This window comes from Anarhichas minor, unplaced genomic scaffold, assembly GCF_050575085.1.
Source record: "Anarhichas minor isolate MPS153535 unplaced genomic scaffold, ASM5057508v1 ptg000062l, whole genome shotgun sequence".
In the NCBI taxonomy this organism is placed as follows: domain Eukaryota; kingdom Metazoa; phylum Chordata; class Actinopteri; order Perciformes; family Anarhichadidae; genus Anarhichas; species Anarhichas minor.
Genome location: NW_027466508.1, coordinates 2,620,980 through 2,639,152, shown reverse-complemented (window position 1 = coordinate 2,639,152; position 18,173 = coordinate 2,620,980). Strand labels below are relative to the sequence as shown.

The 18,173-nt window shown below is 40.8% G+C and overlaps 1 protein-coding gene across 1 annotated transcript in view; it reads left to right on the top strand.

The window, feature by feature from the left end:
- celf6 (CUGBP Elav-like family member 6) overlaps positions 1–17,629 on the top strand; it is a 130,683-nt gene extending 113,054 nt beyond the window's left edge. Inside the window, exons 9-12 of the mRNA XM_076077955.1 lie at positions 666–746; positions 4,021–4,164; positions 8,338–8,487; positions 14,208–17,629. Of these exons, the coding sequence (XP_075934070.1) occupies positions 666–746; positions 4,021–4,164; positions 8,338–8,465 (353 nt within the window). The 3' untranslated portion in view covers positions 8,466–8,487; positions 14,208–17,629. The remainder of the gene's footprint in view (positions 1–665; positions 747–4,020; positions 4,165–8,337; positions 8,488–14,207) is intronic.
- Positions 17,630–18,173: the final 544 nt, after the last annotated feature.

Sequence of the window (18,173 nt, the reverse complement as noted above, 5' to 3'; positions counted from 1 at the left end):
TGTCTCTCTTTTCGTCTCTCTGCAGCACAGAGTCCAACAGTGGCCGACCCTCTCCAACAGGCTTATGCTGGCGTCCAACACTACGCAGGTGATCTGTCTCTCCCACCTCCTCTGTTTCACTTCCTCCATCTGTCCATTTCCCTCTCCCCTCTCCCTTTCTGTTTGCCACATCAGTAGACACTATGACAGGTGGAGATAGCCGCACGGCCAGCCAATTTTCTTCCCGGATTAGGATACTTTACATTAGGATTGCAAAAGGATTTTCAGTTGACTTGATTATACACCCACACAATAAAAATCGTAATTCCAAAAGTACACCGAGAGCTGAGGATCTGAACCTGCCACAACCTCCTACATGAGAGATGACACAGAGCTCTCATAACCAATGCTTTCTGCATGACATCAGCTCTCATTAACACAGTGTACGTCTCCCTCTCTTTCTTTGTGCGTCTGCTTAGTTGAACTGCACTCCACTCCCCTTTTGCCATACTCTTTGTCTAGTGATCCACCAGCCAAATGAGCCCAGGCTCCCAGTCATAATGCAATATATTTATGCAATGTCTCGAGGACGCAAATGAACAATGGAATAATGATTTGAGTTTTGTTGTGTCAAATATGAAAATAGAGATGTGAAAAACTCTACTCTGGTTCTCCCTTTGCAACAGCAGCCTACCCTGCCGCCTATGCGCCAATCAGCCAAGCGTTCCCCCAGCAACCAACCATCATTCCCCAGCAACAGAGGGAAGGTAAGAGCGAGCGAGCGCGCCCACCCAAGATAAAAGGTGATAATTGCCATGTTCCATTCTAATGTAGCTGTGCTGCTTTGAATTAGCGAGGGAGGGAAAAAGCTGGCCGGGGAAAATGTGAGAAAAAGGCTCCCCATTTAAAGAGAAGAACATTAGCAGTGAGATGGAAAGTTACTCTGTCATTATTCAAAAACTGCACTAATTCAAACTCGCAGTGTTGGACTGCTTAATCAGTCCATTACAATGTGTTTAAGTGGTTATAAATATTCATCAGATTAATTAGCTGCATGCATAATCATTTATTACCATTCCTAGTGTAGTGTTCGTTCTTATGCCACAGCATCAGATGTAATAAAGCATAGGCTATACTGTGATGGTAAATCACTCTTTTTGACGTCATTTGTCAGTTTCAATTATTCATCTATATGAGTGTATGAGACAGCATAGAGTGGCATAAATATTCAATATCAATAGAGTGTCTCAAACATTGCCAAGAGGAAAAGTTATATGTAAAGTATATGTTTACAATGTGTGTGTAGTGTGAGTGCATGCCAGGGTCACAGTGCAGAAATGTATGAGGAAAGTATAGATAGACACAAACTTATCCTTATGCTGGCATAGTTTCACACCATACGAAAAACACATTGATGTTAAAGACATCCCATCTCTCACTACTATCTTTAAACATTTTCATCATTTGCAAGAACTACAGAAATCATGATCACACACTCACACACTCTCTCACACACACGCGCACACACACACACACACACACACGCACACACGCTATTCTTGGTTGAGCCAGTGGCCTGTCTTTCTGGCCTCCTCTGGGTTTTGGCTGCACTCCCAGTCTGTCTCGGTCCGCTGCCACAGTCTGCAGCCTTGCCATTTAACAAGAGACACCTAAACCTGAATACACAGCCACAGTCCAGCCTCAGCTTCATCCTCCCTCAGCTAAGAATTGCAACAATGCAATCTATCAGTCTGTGTCTGAGTCAGCAAAGAAAATCCCACCAAATCCAAAAATATTATTTTAACCAGACACATTTGTAGTGTACTCTTTGAAAGTGTGTGTCCTTTCCACTTCACTGGACTTCTTTGGCAGACAGCAAAACCTTCTGACACAGTAAATATCAATTTATGGTTATGCCAGTAATGCAGTAAATGCTTGATGATGAACTAAAAAACGATTTTCAGTCAGTGCAGCAAGCACTTTTGCTCAAGTTCCATGCCAACTTTACCACATCTGTCCATTATGGCAATAATGACAACCCTTTCAAGAGCACTGGGTTGAATTCATCACTGTCGCCTGTAATTGCATGAATAGAATAATTTCCTGGTGGTCCTAGGTGAATTCCATGCATTGATCTTTCTTGTCAAATCACATGACTACATTATCCACGATGCAACACTTACTGCCGACAGTTCGGTCAGAGATTTAGGTGTATTATGCTAGTAGCAGCTAATGTAGCCTTGAGCCTCGAGCCTCAAGCAGAGATGAGGAGCGGTCTACCAAGACTTGTAGTCTTCAGCTCCAACTGACGCAGACATCAAGTGGCATCGCTTTAGGAAATGTATCAATGATCATTGTATGATTTAATACTCGTGCTTATAGCCACTCTGTGTCACCAACATGCAGTAGTCCAAGAATGGAATCACTCTTCTTCCACACAGCTGAAAGGACATACTTGGAAAAGGCAGACATTTTTTCATGCAATCATGAAGAAAAAGGCGGTGTTATATCTGTGAGGAGTTTTAATACAACTGTGCAGCTCGTCCAACCCATCAACCATCATACCCAGCAGTTGGGGACATTTCTTTCTTTCCTTTTTTTCAAAGCATGAATTCTATAAGACACCTAAACAGACAGAACTGAGATTCAGCCTTTAACTGTAACACTTTGTCAACCCGTATGTGTGCGCGTGTGTCCTCTATCTTGCCGAGGCGTAGCAGCAGTACAGCCAGCCACCACTGCAGCCTTCTTATCAGCCTTCTCACCAGCCGCAGTCTCATCTCGTCAAGCTATCACCCAGAGCAATGAGACAGGAGAGAAGGCTAGCCAGGCAGCCAGCTGCAAGCATACTGTCCCCAAGTCCAACACATCTCTTTCTCTCTCTCTTTGTATCTCCACGTCTCTCCCTCTCTCTCCAGTTCATGCCTCCCTTTATCCAGATTGGCCTGTACAATATGTGGCAGCTGGGTGGATGAGTGTGGAGGGATGGAGAGAGATTGGAAGACAGTCCTACTGTCACAGAGTAATTGGGACAAAAACTTGGCGTATGCTCTGCCTCCCCCTCCCCTCCTCTGTGTCTCAGTGTTTCTCTTTCTCAATATAAACGTCTTTATCTTTATCTTCCTCTTCCAATCAACCTCTCTGGTTTTTTTTCTCCCTCCTGTTGTCTCTGTTTTTATTCTTAGGTGTATTTCTCTTTTACTTCTATCTATGCTCCTCTACAGCTGTTTCATGTGCGCTACAACTGCTCCCACGTTTTCTGAGACAATAGTCAAGCTTAATTGTTATTTTTATGTGTTAAAATCCCACCTATCTATAAAGTTATTATGCCATATGTGATTAAAAAGGGAACCACACAAAGAGATGAACAAACAACATCAGAATTAGAATTAAGAAATACTTAATTGATCTCCAGGGTAAATTGATACATTACAGTTGCTCTTATATATACGAATAAAGAAATGTAAGAAAAATAGAAAAAAGGACTATGTATATGATGCACATAATGCTACAATATATAACAATATATGCAGAGGAGTAAATAACAAAAAACAGAAACAAGGAATTATAAATACAATTTATATGAGCATCAAACACACACACAGCATAACCACGATGTAAATAAGGGAAAAAAGCTGAGAAGTGGAATCGTGTGTGTTCAATATAAATGCATAAATGATATAATGTGAATAATAACTTATAACACTATAAAAAAAAACTAGGATGAGGGCGTGTGTACTCAATGATAACTAGGTTTAAAACAACTAATATTTGTGCCGCAGGTAACATAATCAGAATGCGGTGTTTACACAGCTCTTGCGTTCATTGGATTATTGTCTTGATTACTTTATTGAGTCATTTTTCCATCTCTCTCTCTCTCTCTCTCTCTCTCTCTCTCTCTCTCTCTCTCTCTCTCTCTCTCTCTCTCTCTCTCTCTCTCTCTCTCTCTCTCTCTCTCTCTCTCTCTCTCTCTCTCTCTCTCTCTCTCTCTCTCTCTCTCTCTCCTCATGTAACCTCCTGTTGTCTTTTTCTCATCATCAGGGCCAGAAGGTTGCAACCTGTTTATTTATCACCTGCCCCAGGAGTTTGGAGATGCGGAGCTCATGCAAATGTTCCTGCCTTTTGGCAACGTCATCTCGGCCAAAGTCTTTGTGGACCGAGCGACCAATCAGAGCAAATGTTTCGGTGAGTGAAATAATCAATCGTCAAAAACAACAAAAGCACTGCACAGGTACTCCCTGGGCCCATCACACAGACAAGATGATGGGGCTCGGCAATGGAAAAAGCAAAGTGTTGTGTGAGAAGGTGGACGCTCTAATTGCTTAAAATAAAACAAGCCAAACCCACTATGACTCCTTCACATACTGACCCAAACGTCTTTCCACACATCACCTCATCTTGCTCTCCATCACAGCATTCCTAACACAATCAGGGTTCATCTCCGCTGCTCTGCCATTCCCAGACTGCTTTACCCAGGGGAAAAGCATTTTCTCCAGCCGGGCAACCCGCAGCATCCCGCCGCCCCTCCCCTCCTCTTCTCTCGCCTCCCACACAGCAAACCAGTTCATCAGGGTGGAGGCAATGCAGGCGGAATCCATGGGCTTAAAGAGATAATAATAGACTGGTGTGGGCCTTACTGTTGATTCAGTTGGACAGTAGCACCCAGGAGACAGGCAGAGAGAGAGAGAGAGAGACTCCCAGCATCGCCTTTCAGTTTCTCTTCCACATGGCACGCCTATGAGGCTTTCTCTTCCTTTCTTCCCTCGTCCGTCTTGCTCTGTCCATCTCAGGACTCTCTCTCCCTTTGTGTGCGCTCCTCTAAACATATGCCTCTCGCTATCGCTATCCGTCAGTCAACAAGGGGGAAGCACAAAGGGGCGGTGACCTCATCAGTCTCACCGGCTTATTTTCCACGGCTTGTAATTAAGATCTTGGCTGAAAAACAGCAATTCAACCCATGATTCTTTTGAGGGGACTTTTTTTTCTTCACTCATTTCTCCCTCCTTTTTATAGCAGAAGCCCCAGGGCTCCTTTGTAAGACATTAACAAATTAGACAGAAGATGCTGTGCATTAAAGGGGATAAGTTATCAGGGGGATAAGTTATGAGGCCTCTAAGAGCGTGGAACACTTCATCTTAAAAATGTGCGAGTTCAGCCTTGATGATGTGGATAATGGGCACCGTAGACTCACATACTGTACATGTGTAGATAAACATCAGATTCAGTAGAACAATAGATAGATGGATGGACTGATAAATTGTCTGAAAATGTTTTAAATTTGTCCTTAGAAAACATGCTCAGTTTTCACTGAAGAAATAAATATCAAAGCAACAATATTTTATACAAACTAACAGAAAGCCAATAACCTTACTGTTAGTTCAGGACATACAAACAATCCCGTCTGTATGTCAGCCTATAGTTAACCAGGATTTAAATGGTCCCACTATCCTTTGAGTAGCACACCATATTCCATATCCTAATTTAGATAATCCACTTTTTTCTATCTTCTTCTAATTATCTCCTTCTAGTAATTGTTGTAAAATCTAAAAAGCTAAATCTCATATTCATCACCTAAAGATAGCTAACATTCTTCAAAAATCTCAAGTTTATTGATGTAAAAGTTAACGTATCTACTTCATTTTAAAAGGCAGCATAATGTAGTGTCTTCGTAGATACAGGATGTTTAATAATGTGTTTTATACATTTAAATAAAAGACTTTTTAAAAATTCCTTGCCACTGCAGAATCATTCTTGTGAGTTTTAACAAAAAACATCTATGCGTACATGGCCATATTTCTCTGCAGCACAGGTGAACTACATTTTGGGATGTTGAGAGGAGATAACCAGGCGTCGCTCTTTAAGACGGAGTGTTTACAGAGAAGCTTGGAAATTTGAATATGATGAAAAGGTCACTGGAGGAGCCTTAGAAGCATGTTCTTATAAAAGATGTATTTCTGGAGTAGGATTTGGAGTATGCTCTTAAGGGATCCATCACTGTCAATTCAGACAGATGTCTGTTTAGTTTGGAATTTTTTTTTGCTTTGCGATAAAAATGGATATGAATATGTGACATGAAGTGATATTAAGCACTTGTGCAGGTGAAATGAAGAAAAGACTTTCGGGATTTATCAATCATTTCGCTTTAAAACAATTACATTAAAAAAAAGGGTTGACAAGAAAGCGCCAGTGTATTGCGTATTAATACACCCTGTGTTATTAGTTAGAGATGCTTTATTGAGAATTTTTAGAACATCCATTAAGGATAGTGTGCAGCCCATAAACACCTACTGTTGAGGAGCTATATTGTGTTTAATCTAGCCATAACCTGGGAATCTATGGATATAACATTAGCCTTAATCCTCTGCGTTTAGTCACTCAATACTGACTTTTAAAAGTGATCAAAGCTTACCTTGTTAAGTGGAATTAGCTGGATTTACCTTAAAAAAGGATTTCAAAAGGTTCTTCTGAGAATGGAATGACACACACAAACACACCTAGGGAGCCCAATTATTTTTAGATATGATAGAAAACATAAACATGCACCAGAGATGCAATTTACATAAAACGGTTTTCGAGAACATGATACACTTTTTGTTTCTTTCCTAGTTTTGCTTTTTTTTTTGTTCTTTCCCACTTTTAAGTCTACCTGAGCATGTTCATTTCATCTGCACATTCATGTATTCACTGCGCACACACTTGCCATCCCTTTTAAATAGTTTTTAACAGCCACCCTAAACAGCAAATCTCCAATTAACACTTGCTAATGTAAAAATAATTGATCACCTGGAGGTTGACCAACTTGTTCCAAGTGGCAACGTAGTTGCAGCAGTGCAGGAGACAGCCTATGATGGAATTTGAACCAGGACTTCCAGACGCCCCTAGACTACAGCCACCTCTACATTAGTGCATAAAAGGGTTTTCATGGGACCAAACGGCATCAGTGCACAGCATAGTAAGTCCTTCTTTTAGGGAAATGTGAGACGTATGTACTGCAGCATTTTCTGCTGCTCAACCTGGTCCGAGACTTTTTTCCCGGTTGTCAACCAATAATGTTTGCAACCTTGTATGTGTTTTGTTAAAGATGCATGACATTACAAAGCATGCAGACATTCTGCTGGTGCGGATGGCTGCTGCGAGAGCCATACTTCAACCACTAGTAGCGTTCGGGGTATTGAGTTGCGCAGCACCACGCGCTCAGTGCTGAATCAAAGATATGAAGCATCAGCCAGTTACTTTGTCTCGAGAAAACAGCTAAAACTGGAAGCTAAAATATCTTGTTCTGATTATAGAATATTTAAATGTACATGGATATCAGAGCTTAACGTTTGCAGTGCAGTCTGTGTCCTCTCCTTCGGTACTTTGACCCCCAGCATCCTATCTCCTTTTTGGCATGTGGGTGTAAATGTGAGGTATGGAGATTCGTTAAAGCCAGGGATAGTGTGTGTGTGTGTGTGTTTGTGGGATTGGGAGGGGATCACTGCCAACTGACAGGCCCTTCCCTGCTCAGTTTGTTTAAAGGGTTTGTAAAAGCAGCAGCCTTATCTTACCCGCACTGACAAAAGCCTGCCCTCTCCCCCCAAATTAAATTGGACCCATAGCGGTGTGATCAAATCAGCTGGCAGGCGGAAAATTCGGGCCGTCAATCACAGAGGTGTCTGATAAGAGCAGGCAAGGAGTCCCGGTGTGGAAAGCTGTGGGCTCATTCCGCCTCGACACCCAGGTGATAACTCAGAGCAGCAGGCACCTCCGTCCTACACACCTTGCTCCTAGCATCTCGTCACGATCCCCATGCCCTTTACTCTTCACTCAGATACAGGCTCAGTCACACGCGTACATGGAAACACACATGTGTAGCCCCCGTCACTCTTACGCAGCTCAAACACGCAGCTAACATTTACAGACTTTGCTCTGAAAATCCACACACAACATGAGACTCCTTCTTTTCTCTCTAATCTTTGAACACCTTTTCATGTATTTTTTTTTGTTCTCTGTTCAAGTTAAACTCGCGGCTCCTAACAGCTCCTCTTCGTTTGAATTTTAATATCTGTGTTATTAGCCTTTGTGGTATTTCATGTAATCTTTTTAATTCAAAGATTTTCAATTAATCCCCGGAAAAGAGAAAACAAAGAGCTATTGTTGTGTCATTGTTGAGAGTTAAAAGGGTCTTCTTCTCCCCTCTTTTTTTCTTTCATCTCGTCTGTCTTTGCTCCCCGTCTCTTCCCCTCTCCCTCTCCCTTTCTCTTCTCTGTTTCTCTCTCATCTCTCCCCCATTCTTCTCCCCTCATGTGTTGTTCCTTTTTTCTATTTTCCCATTTGTTTCTGGCCCCATCTCTCTCCCATTCTGTGTTCTTGTCTCAGGCTTTGTGAGTTTTGATAACCCGTCCAGTGCTCAAGCCGCAATCCAGGCCATGAACGGCTTTCAGATAGGCATGAAGAGGCTGAAGGTGCAGCTAAAGCGGCCAAAGGATGCCAACCGACCTTACTGACTCGTCTGCTGTCCGTACCCAGGTATAATAACACCCGTGCCTTACTATGCCATGCCATGCCTGTTCTCAAGCCAAACAACCTCACGTGGATAGTTTACATCTTGTTGCTGCAGTAGATGTGAATGTCTGAGAGTGCATTGGCTCAAATCTCAGTTGAAATATTATGCAAAATAATAACAAAATATTATTTGTATGATTTTACTTATTTTGACTTTTAAAGGGTTGTATTCAACCATTACGAAGTGAGAGCTTAACAAAATAAAACACAATCTTCAGGTATTTAAATATTTTTCTGAATTGTTTATTAAGACTTCTGGTAACTTTTTGTGGTAAAAGATGCAAATGAACTAAACCAACTCTCCAGTCTTCTCACCAGTACAAAATCCCATCACCCATAATTTGCATTAAAAGGTCTCTGTTGAAATGTATATGACGGACTAATAGAACTACAAAATGCAACAAACTACCTAGTTTAATATACGTATAATGTGATCAACTAGGGAAACAGGTACAATTCTAACTCTGCAGTCATTATCAGACTTTGTCCCCATGAGCCCTGATGTGACATGACATTTGTTTTGTTATTTTTTTTTATTATTAGATTTATTTAATTTATTTTTTTCACACATATGCTGTGAAGGCATCAGGGCACTAGTTTCTAGATTGCACTTTTCACATAATCAGCCTGTTAAACGCCTGTTGGTTGCTCTGCTCCACTGAATTGTTTTTTCTTGCGATTGAAAGTGTACATGCATGCAGTATGCTCCAGTGCAAATTCATGACATCATCAATACCCAGCTGTGCATAATTACCAGTCGACTGTATTGAGAATCGATACAAGTTGTTGAGCCACAAATTCATAAAACCAGATTTATAGTACAACAACTTTTTATAAGACTACCGATGAGCATGATAAGTAAACTAATGTTGTAAACGACACGAAAAGTTTGTGCTCACAGAAATAAATCAACAAAAAGATGCTTAATGGAAAATCACTTACTCAGCCTACAAACTGCAGTGGCTTGTCTAATGGTGGCACAAGCACCAACCCCACTCAGCACCATTTGGTTAGGAAAAGTGATGCTTCACCAACCTCTTCTAAACAGTCATAGTCCATACTCGTAATCTGTCATTTACTGTTTGCCAATTCCCACAAATAGCAAAAACATAGTTTAGGAATATTGTGGTGATTTTAACTTGGAGTGCATGTCCTCATAATTCTAATCACCTGTAACCTTGTAGCAAAGCAGAACTCAATGCTTTGATAACTTGTGATTTGACCATGCATAAAAAATAAATAAATAGAAATATACACAGCAACAAATTATATTTTTTAACACCAAATATGCCAATTTAAATATGTTGGAAATGTGTGTGTGGGACTGGGGAAAGTGTTAGTAGCAAACTATGCCAGTGTTTACATATACAGAAGAGCTACTTTAATACTGAACAATCTTTAGTTAAAACATACTCTATTGAAATCACACTAATATCTGCTTTTTTAAACTTTTTAATGATGGCTGTTTTTTATTAACTTTGCAATCACAAAGTTGAGCGAGAAACCTTGCAAATGCATGGTTACCTATGTGTGCTTATTGTATATCCGGTGCCAGATATCTTCAATATCTAACAGTTCATTGTTTGGGCCCTTAAAAACTCAGAGCTTTCATACAAAATAATAAAAAGAAAGGTTTACTTAAAGTGGCACCATCCTTCAATAAAGACTAATTTCACAGTGTCAGGCTTGATTCAAAGAATCATCACCCATCTGTTACAAAGTGCAGCTGCCAGTGAAAAATAATATAGATGCATGCTCTCTTCGCACAATTGCCAAGACAACTTTTCATTAGAATAGCATACGCCTGGATTATATTCCTCCATAAATAAAAGCATGGTAATACCATTTGTTTGTTTTAGATTTGACTCTTTAAAAGCCACACGATGGCGTTAATGGAAGGTGGTATGCAATACAAATGATAGATGCTCCATTTATCTCTTGCCTGATAGCATTTGAATAGGGCCGTGTCCTGCAAATTGAAGAGAGGCTTTCAAAGCAGACACCCTCAAAAGGGGGGGGGGGGTTGAGGGTTTGGATTTTGATTTACTATAGCGCATCAATGAGGGACAAATGGAAAATATCCTGCAACAGCATTGAATGACAGGGCAGTCATTGAGATGTACTCAGAATGTCTCCAAGTACAGACATTTCCCGCAATAATATTCTGTCACTTTATCAGGAAGTGTGTGCGTGTGTGTGTGTGTGCGTGTGTGTTAATGCTTGTGTGTGTTTCCATGTCCTCCTTCGTCTCTGGTCTGGTTCAATCTATCTCTTTGTTTTTCTTCTGTTACTACATCACTTCTGTTGTTGAGTTAAGGGAAACCAATAGACCAAAACCAAGTGCAATTTGATGAAAACATTAAAGAAAAACTACCCCAGTGGGCTTCTGAGGCCAGCTCCTGGTTTATAGATTTACAAAAACCATGAGGGATCTTATATTAAGAGGTTGGATTTGAAAAATTTGAGCAATCTACTTTAAATAACTTGTATAATTTGTTTTATTATTTTCCATTTATTGCCTTGTATTGTGAAAGAGTACATTGAGTTATTGAGCAAAAGACTGAAATAAGTCAAGTTCAACAGTTACTGTTTAATTTTCTAAATCCAAATGCGTGAAAAACGATGAAAAACTTTGATGAAACTTGAATTTCTTTGTGTTGCTTAGGTAAAAAACTTCAAAAATGTAGATAACTCCAGAAGCCCCCTTTTTTTTCCTCTAATACTGACGATTTCGCTTTGAAGTTGAATTAAAAACGCGATCAGACAGCATTCTCTTCTGCTGGTCTCAGGAGCCCTGCTACTCTGAAATTGCGTTCTGTGTCTTAAAGATAAACTTAATGCAAAAAAAGCCGAAGCACTCACTGTACGGCCACCCTCATAGCAAACAATGCAAGGCAAATCCAATTACTGTAGACAGGACAAGTTTCTGAAATATGCATTTCTGCCTTTAAGGGTTATCTTTGTGAATATAAATACATCAATTCAACCTTTTAACCTGCGAATGTTGTCAGCCTGAGAATATTTCACCACCACATTGAGGCACAAGAAAAGGCTCCTTTTTGTGCTTTGTTGAGGATTATTTGTTCTCTTATTTCTGTTCTACTTGTCAACTGTTTTCTGTTTTTTTTTTTTTTTTTAAATGGTAATAACCATAATAACTTCATTTGATTTGTTTGGCAGAATAAGTGAGTGTGGAATAAATATGGAAAGGGTGCTTTGAATTCTGACTGAAGGAAAAGAAAATCCCACTGTTTCTTTCCTTCTTTTGCACCCCCACCAACCTGGCAACCTGATATGAGCAATCACAGTGGGAGGTGGCCTTTCTCCGCTATAGCCACCCCCCACACCTGTCATGGGGCCAGGTTCCCACAGCTGTAAGTTGAACCCATGGTGTCATTTTCTTTTGGATGACGTCATGTGGTGGGACTGTGACTGCGTTGCATGACGTGGCGTTGATTGATATCTCTGAACTCTATCTCTTTATATTCTGCCCTACTTTTGTATACTGTATATTGTATATTGGCAATTTGTGGAGTGCAGTAAAACGATGCCTCTCTTGGCTGGTACCTGTTGTACATAATGTAATGATGTGCTGACTGGTTGGTTGATTATTACTGGAAGTGGCCTTTGACCCTTTGTGCTATTGTACCGTGTGCCCTTGTGATATTTGACTTTCTCTTGTGGGGTTCATGTGTGTGGATGTACTGTATTTCCGTTCTCATTTATTTATTCATTGACATTCACATCAACAGCGTTTTTTCCTGCAAACTATGATTTATTTTTTCATGAAAGTCTGAATCTTTGCAAAAAAAGGACCTTTTTCTCCCTCCGATCGACAGCTGTTTAGTTGAGAGATAGCCAAGATGACCCTATGTTTGTGTAGCCAATTAAATCTCCACCGATCACGCAGAGAGCACAGGCAAATGTTGACACTCCACTTCTCCGTGGATTCCATCTGCACAGGGAGTACTTCTGCAAGATTGTTTTGTTTGCCTAACATGAGAATCACTTCCCATTTATTTATTTATGAGGGTGCAAACCAATTACGCCGTGATAGCAGAGCTGCAGACCCACATGGCTAAAATATGTCCACCATACAGCCATACTGTACACAGAGATGTATAGGCAGGGTGCCGAAATAGAACAAAATACAAATACCTGGGATAAGTATTTGCTGCTGCCAGTTGTTTGCCAGGACAATGCCAGCAGATAAATTAGCTCTCTCTTGTTTTGTTGGCATGTATCGGAGATAATTATGACTCGCTCTGTAAGAAGAAAAGGCAGCAAACAGATTCACAGTGAAAGAGGTCCTTTCTTTGCAAGTGAGTTTGTTTCTATCCCTCCAGGCCAAACCCTGATAAGAGTTAGTCGTTTCCGTCGAACTCATACTGCCTTATTCTCTCAGAAGCCCTGCAGGCAACTCTGCCTTCCGTAGTCTATCCAATGAACTCAAGGGGTTGTCTAGTCAGGAAAGACGGGAGGGATAAGGTCTTTCTGGCATCAACTATGCCTCATAACTGCCAGGTGTCTTTTATGAAACCATCTAAGTAGGTGGCAGTATGGTGGGAGGGCATAATACTGGGATACAAAGCTTGTGAAAAAACGAAAATTAAGTCTTTATTATCTGACAGAGTTGGAGGATGAAATACTTGTGATGTTTTGAAAGAAGCTGTTTACTTGGTGGAAGGGGGGTGGGGTGGGGGGGGTCTATTTTAAAGCCACTGTGTGTTTTTCTGCTCTGTGCTAGTATACATATAACGCGAGTGGCTTAGAAAAGAGGGCATCCGTAATCGGGACTGTTCGTGAGTGCTGTATGCTGCTAATGGCTGGGCTTGCTTTGGCACACATAAGAAGAAGAAAAAACAGATCTATAATGAAATGGTAACAAGCTCATTTACAGGAATGGAAAGGTAGAACAAAGAGTGTCTGGGCACACGTGTTCCCGTCACAAAGTCAGGCCCTTTCATGTTCGCTCCCAGAGAGTGATTTGCTGTGATTTAGTAGCCTTTCTTCACCTACATCATAGCTCACAACATATTAGGGATGATAGGCTGTAAACTAGAGCTTTTATATCCAAATCTCTGCTGCACAGACATATTTAGTGACAATGCAGCATTTCAAGTCAACACAACGGCTGGGGAGATTCTAGGTTGGCTTTTCATGGGATTCTAATTAGAGGCCATTTGTTCTTTTTTTTCATATTGGACAACCATCACTTTTTCTGTCATATTCATAACACTATTTCAACACTCACACTTCTCGTCTTCTTTATGTTTCCTTCTTGTTCTTTTGGTAGTTTATTTGTAATGAATTAACAGTAAGTCGAATGACAGCAACATCTCAGACAACATTCAGCTGTATTTCTTTTTATCAAGGGGCATGTAGTCCGTTTGAATTAGGCCTTTCTTGGATTAGTGCTGTCACAGTGTAGATGTTCCATATGGTTAAAACACAAATCTCCAACCCCACCTCTAGCCCACTTATTTCTGGTTTTTGATTGACACACTCCTCTTTTTTTTTTTCTCCTCCCCGTCTGTTTCTCATGCTGTTGGCTGTGCCTGTCAGTCTGTGTGATAACCAGGAGCCAGCAACCCTGAGCATGTTTGCCGCAGCCTCACTGAATCCACTCTCCTTATTCTCCCCCTCTCTTTCTCTCCCCTCCTCTCTCTCTCTCTCTGTCACAGGATGAAGGGCCACAACACCTTATTTCCACAAGTGCAGTAAAAGTACAAAGACTTCTTGGTCTGCTACATATCATGAAGGAAGGGTGGCCCCTTGATCCAGCTGGAAACCCGCTGAAAGATTGGGTGACTGAGAGAGGGATCCCAGAGTTTTGTTTTTTTCTTCTTTCTTCGCAAATGCCTTTTTTTCCCTTTTTTGCTTCGGCGTCTGTGGAAGAAGATATTTTGCAGAGACCAACTTTTTGCTGCTGTTTTTTAGACATGATGGGGAAAAAAAACCTTTATAGACTCATTATGCTCAAAGCATGCATACTGACACAAGATATAGATAAACACACATAAACACAGATAACAAAACAAAAACACACGTTTAAAGATGCTACACTTAAAAACGAAAAATGAAAAAAAAAAAATACTTTGTACATGTATAAATACGTGCAAATGCCAACTCAAGTACTGACCCAAACACATTCATGTGCGTACAAACACATACACACAAACACACACACCAGCCTGCTGCCATTTTGGTTTTTGTGCCTACACAGGTGTTGTGCTCTGTGACAGGGCAAGCTCTGGATCAAAGAAGAAAACGAGAAACAGAAAAGAAGAGGAAGAGAAGAGAAGAGAAGCGAAGAGGAGAATCCAGGATAATTTACATGCATCATTCCTTAGGAAATAGGGACCAAAGGACTAAACGCTTTTTAAAAGAATATAAATATATAAATATATAAATATATATTTAAAAAAACTCATACCTTGTAGCTGCAAGTATTACAATTTACTCGTAGTAAAAAAAAAAAAAATCATTAAATCAATATCCAGTGGCCTACTGTAATTATGAATAAAAGAAAATGGAAATAATGTATAAAAAAAAGACATGGCATCGTAGTATAAGGGGTGATCTTTTGCTCTGGATGCTGATTTAGCACCCGGTTGTAGATTAGTAAAGTAGATTAGAAAAAAATGTAGATTTGCTAACTTTTGCTGTTGTTTAAAAAAAATAATACTTGAAGTCGTAATGAAAAGTGGATAAAGGGGGCAAAGGTTGAGGGTGGGTGTGGGGTGGTATTCATCTGCCCCTGTACGCAACGAGTCTCTTTTTCTTGGACGTTAAGGTGCCACTGGATATCTCGCTCATCATGATGTATAAGTCACCGCACTCTCTGACAGCTATGAACAGACTGTTCTGGAAGAAGAAAAAAAATGAAGAAAAGACAGAACTTGCTAATGTCTGTGCTGGACAGGGTGCAGACGTTTAAGGCTTCTCAGTAGCCTTTGTGTTCAAGCGACAATCCACTGTAAAGACCAAGCAAAATGGACATGGGGAGTCTTTTGGGTTTTTTTCTTGACCTTTTGTATTGCAACAAGGAGTGTGAATTATGAAGCCACAAATTGTTTGAAAGGGTGACGGTTCTACTAAGAGAGATGGACAAATGGATGGTCATGAGGGTAAAAGAAAGGGAGGAGGAGTATGGTGACAGCTACTGAAACTGCCAGCAGAATGAACTCAGCATATAAATAAAGTGGCCCTTATGGCGTTGGAATTCTGTCAAAAACAAAGTATTCACGTTGTAAACAACCAGGACTTATATAAGTGACATGCCAAGGATGTGTGTGTCCACTGGAGCAGCTGCAAAACCCCAGATTGAGAAAAATTGCCTCTTGTCTCTTGGGTAGATACAAACAAACACTTCTTTGAAGACAAACTCGATTTACTGTATTGATGACAACGGAGTGCAGGCTTTCAGAGCTTATCTAGCTCTATCAAATATGTTAATTCCACTATTAACATGCCTGCTTTCTTCATATATTATACATAAAGCGTATGGAGTAAAAAAAAAAAAAATGGCTCTGTTTAAACAGACTGTCTAAATTAGATCTAACAGTCACCCTTAACTATCATTCAGCATGCTTGTAGCCTCTCTGACACTGACGCCAGACAGGACAGAGTAAAGCACTCCAATACTGTCATGTCTTGATTTAGAGTCCTGTAGCCTTTATTTTGACTGTTTTAGAGCTCTGGATGCAGCCTCTTCTCTAAAAGCAGATCAATATGTTTGGAATGAGCTTAGCGAGAGGAGCGATACTGTATCAGTCACTCTGAACACTTCCCAATTTTCTCTGTTGAACACCAGCTCACATCCGTACACCAGCTCTTTGAGCACTGGCAGCTGGCGGTAAGAGGCATGGCTTGGAAAGAAGGAGAGAGGGAGGTAAAGGGAGGAAGTCAACACCCAAACACGGCATTGAGATCCTTTAAATTGATGCTTCTACAGTAGGATGATGGCCAATGACTTAATCCAGAAAATTAGAAGCTGTAATCAAGCTCCTGGTGACAAACACTATGTATCTGTGTGAGATGCTTTCAAAAAACAGGATTAAAGGGTTAAAATATACTGGGGTCTGGTAATTTAGGCTCCGGTCGAACCAGTTCCTGTTTACTGCTGTCCCCTCCCTCTTTCTCTGGCTTTCTTTAGAGAGAAAAGCAGAGCAGACCTATATTTCAAATCACTGAAGGAGGGACTGATAAAATGTGCCGGCAGATTATTCACCGCACTACAATTTATTTATAATTTAAATAAGCAGGAGGTCTGGATTTGATATCAAGAGTGCCATGTATTCCCTTCTCTCTCCCCTGTCCTAAGAGCAGCGATGCCTTTCCAAACCTCAGCCCAACTGTTCAGCAGCTCTCCCCCCTGGAACGGCATTTTCAAACCTGGCTAATGTCTGTACTCACCAGCCTTCAATTATCGCCTGCACCGTATTAGACATGCTATTTCACCTTTCCCTCTAATCACACTGTAATCACCAGCCTCCATACATTAGCAGCAACCAAGTGAAAAATCACAGCGATAATCACTTGGACCAAATGACGGAAGAGATGGTCCCCTGAATGCACATGGATGACAGAAGGAAGATTAAAGAGAATTATGTTTGTTCCTACTCCCTGGCAAGGCTGCTGACAGCTGACCTGGCACCAATAATACTGTCGAATTTACCCGAAGAGGCGATAGAGGATGTGGGATAAAACCTTCCATATCATAGCGTGGTGTTAATATTACAAAGCAGATTGATATTCCCCAAAATTCAAAGAGAAAAGGCTATGAAACAGTTTTTCCTTTCGCACAAACGTTGCGACAGTAGTTGCTTCAATTTGGGTCCAAACCAACAATTTTGCTGGAAATCCTGAATTCCGTAGAAGCAGCTGCATTGAGGCCTGTGTTATTGTGCTTCTTCTTTCAGCATGTAATTGAGTCTCAATTACTTCTTGAGAAGCCACAATTTTTTACAAAATAAAAGTACAATCCTTTCTTTCTCTTGCTTGTATCCCTGCTGGGACACCTGAAGAGCACAGTACTGTGGATTTAGAATATTTGCGAGGCACGGTAGTTCTTCAGATTCAATTCAGATTCAGATGGCCATGAAAAATGACAGATTCTTTTGATTTTTTTTAAATTGCCTTCAAATAAACGTAGCCCTGTCCTCCCTCAAAAACCCTTGATCAGATGTTAGTTACAAATGCAGAAAGCTACATGAATTGTTTTGAAGTGAAGCAGGTCAAAACAAAGCCATGTTCTGCAAACCGCTTATGCTCATTATTCACGTGAAGCTGAACTAATCGATGGGAAATCTAATGTTCCATGAGCAATGAAATTTCCTGTGCTTGTCTCTGCCATCTTTAGAATACCTTCTGCAAGTGAGGCTCTGTCAGGCTGAACATGGACCTTGTCTTATATCAGATGCTGTGCTAGTTCCCACTGCTAATGGCAGGTTGAGTCCCCAGTGAGCCCAAACCCAGCCTATAGCCTGGATATCCTGCTGTCTGCTTGGCTTACAGTGCAGTGTTCATGTAGCTTCTCTGCTATGCCAGGGCTAAATTAGGCAACGTGAAATCAGCACTTCAACACTTTTAACAAGGGTGCTGTTATTACTTTTACACCCAGGGGAGGTTGTTACTGAAGGGAAGTG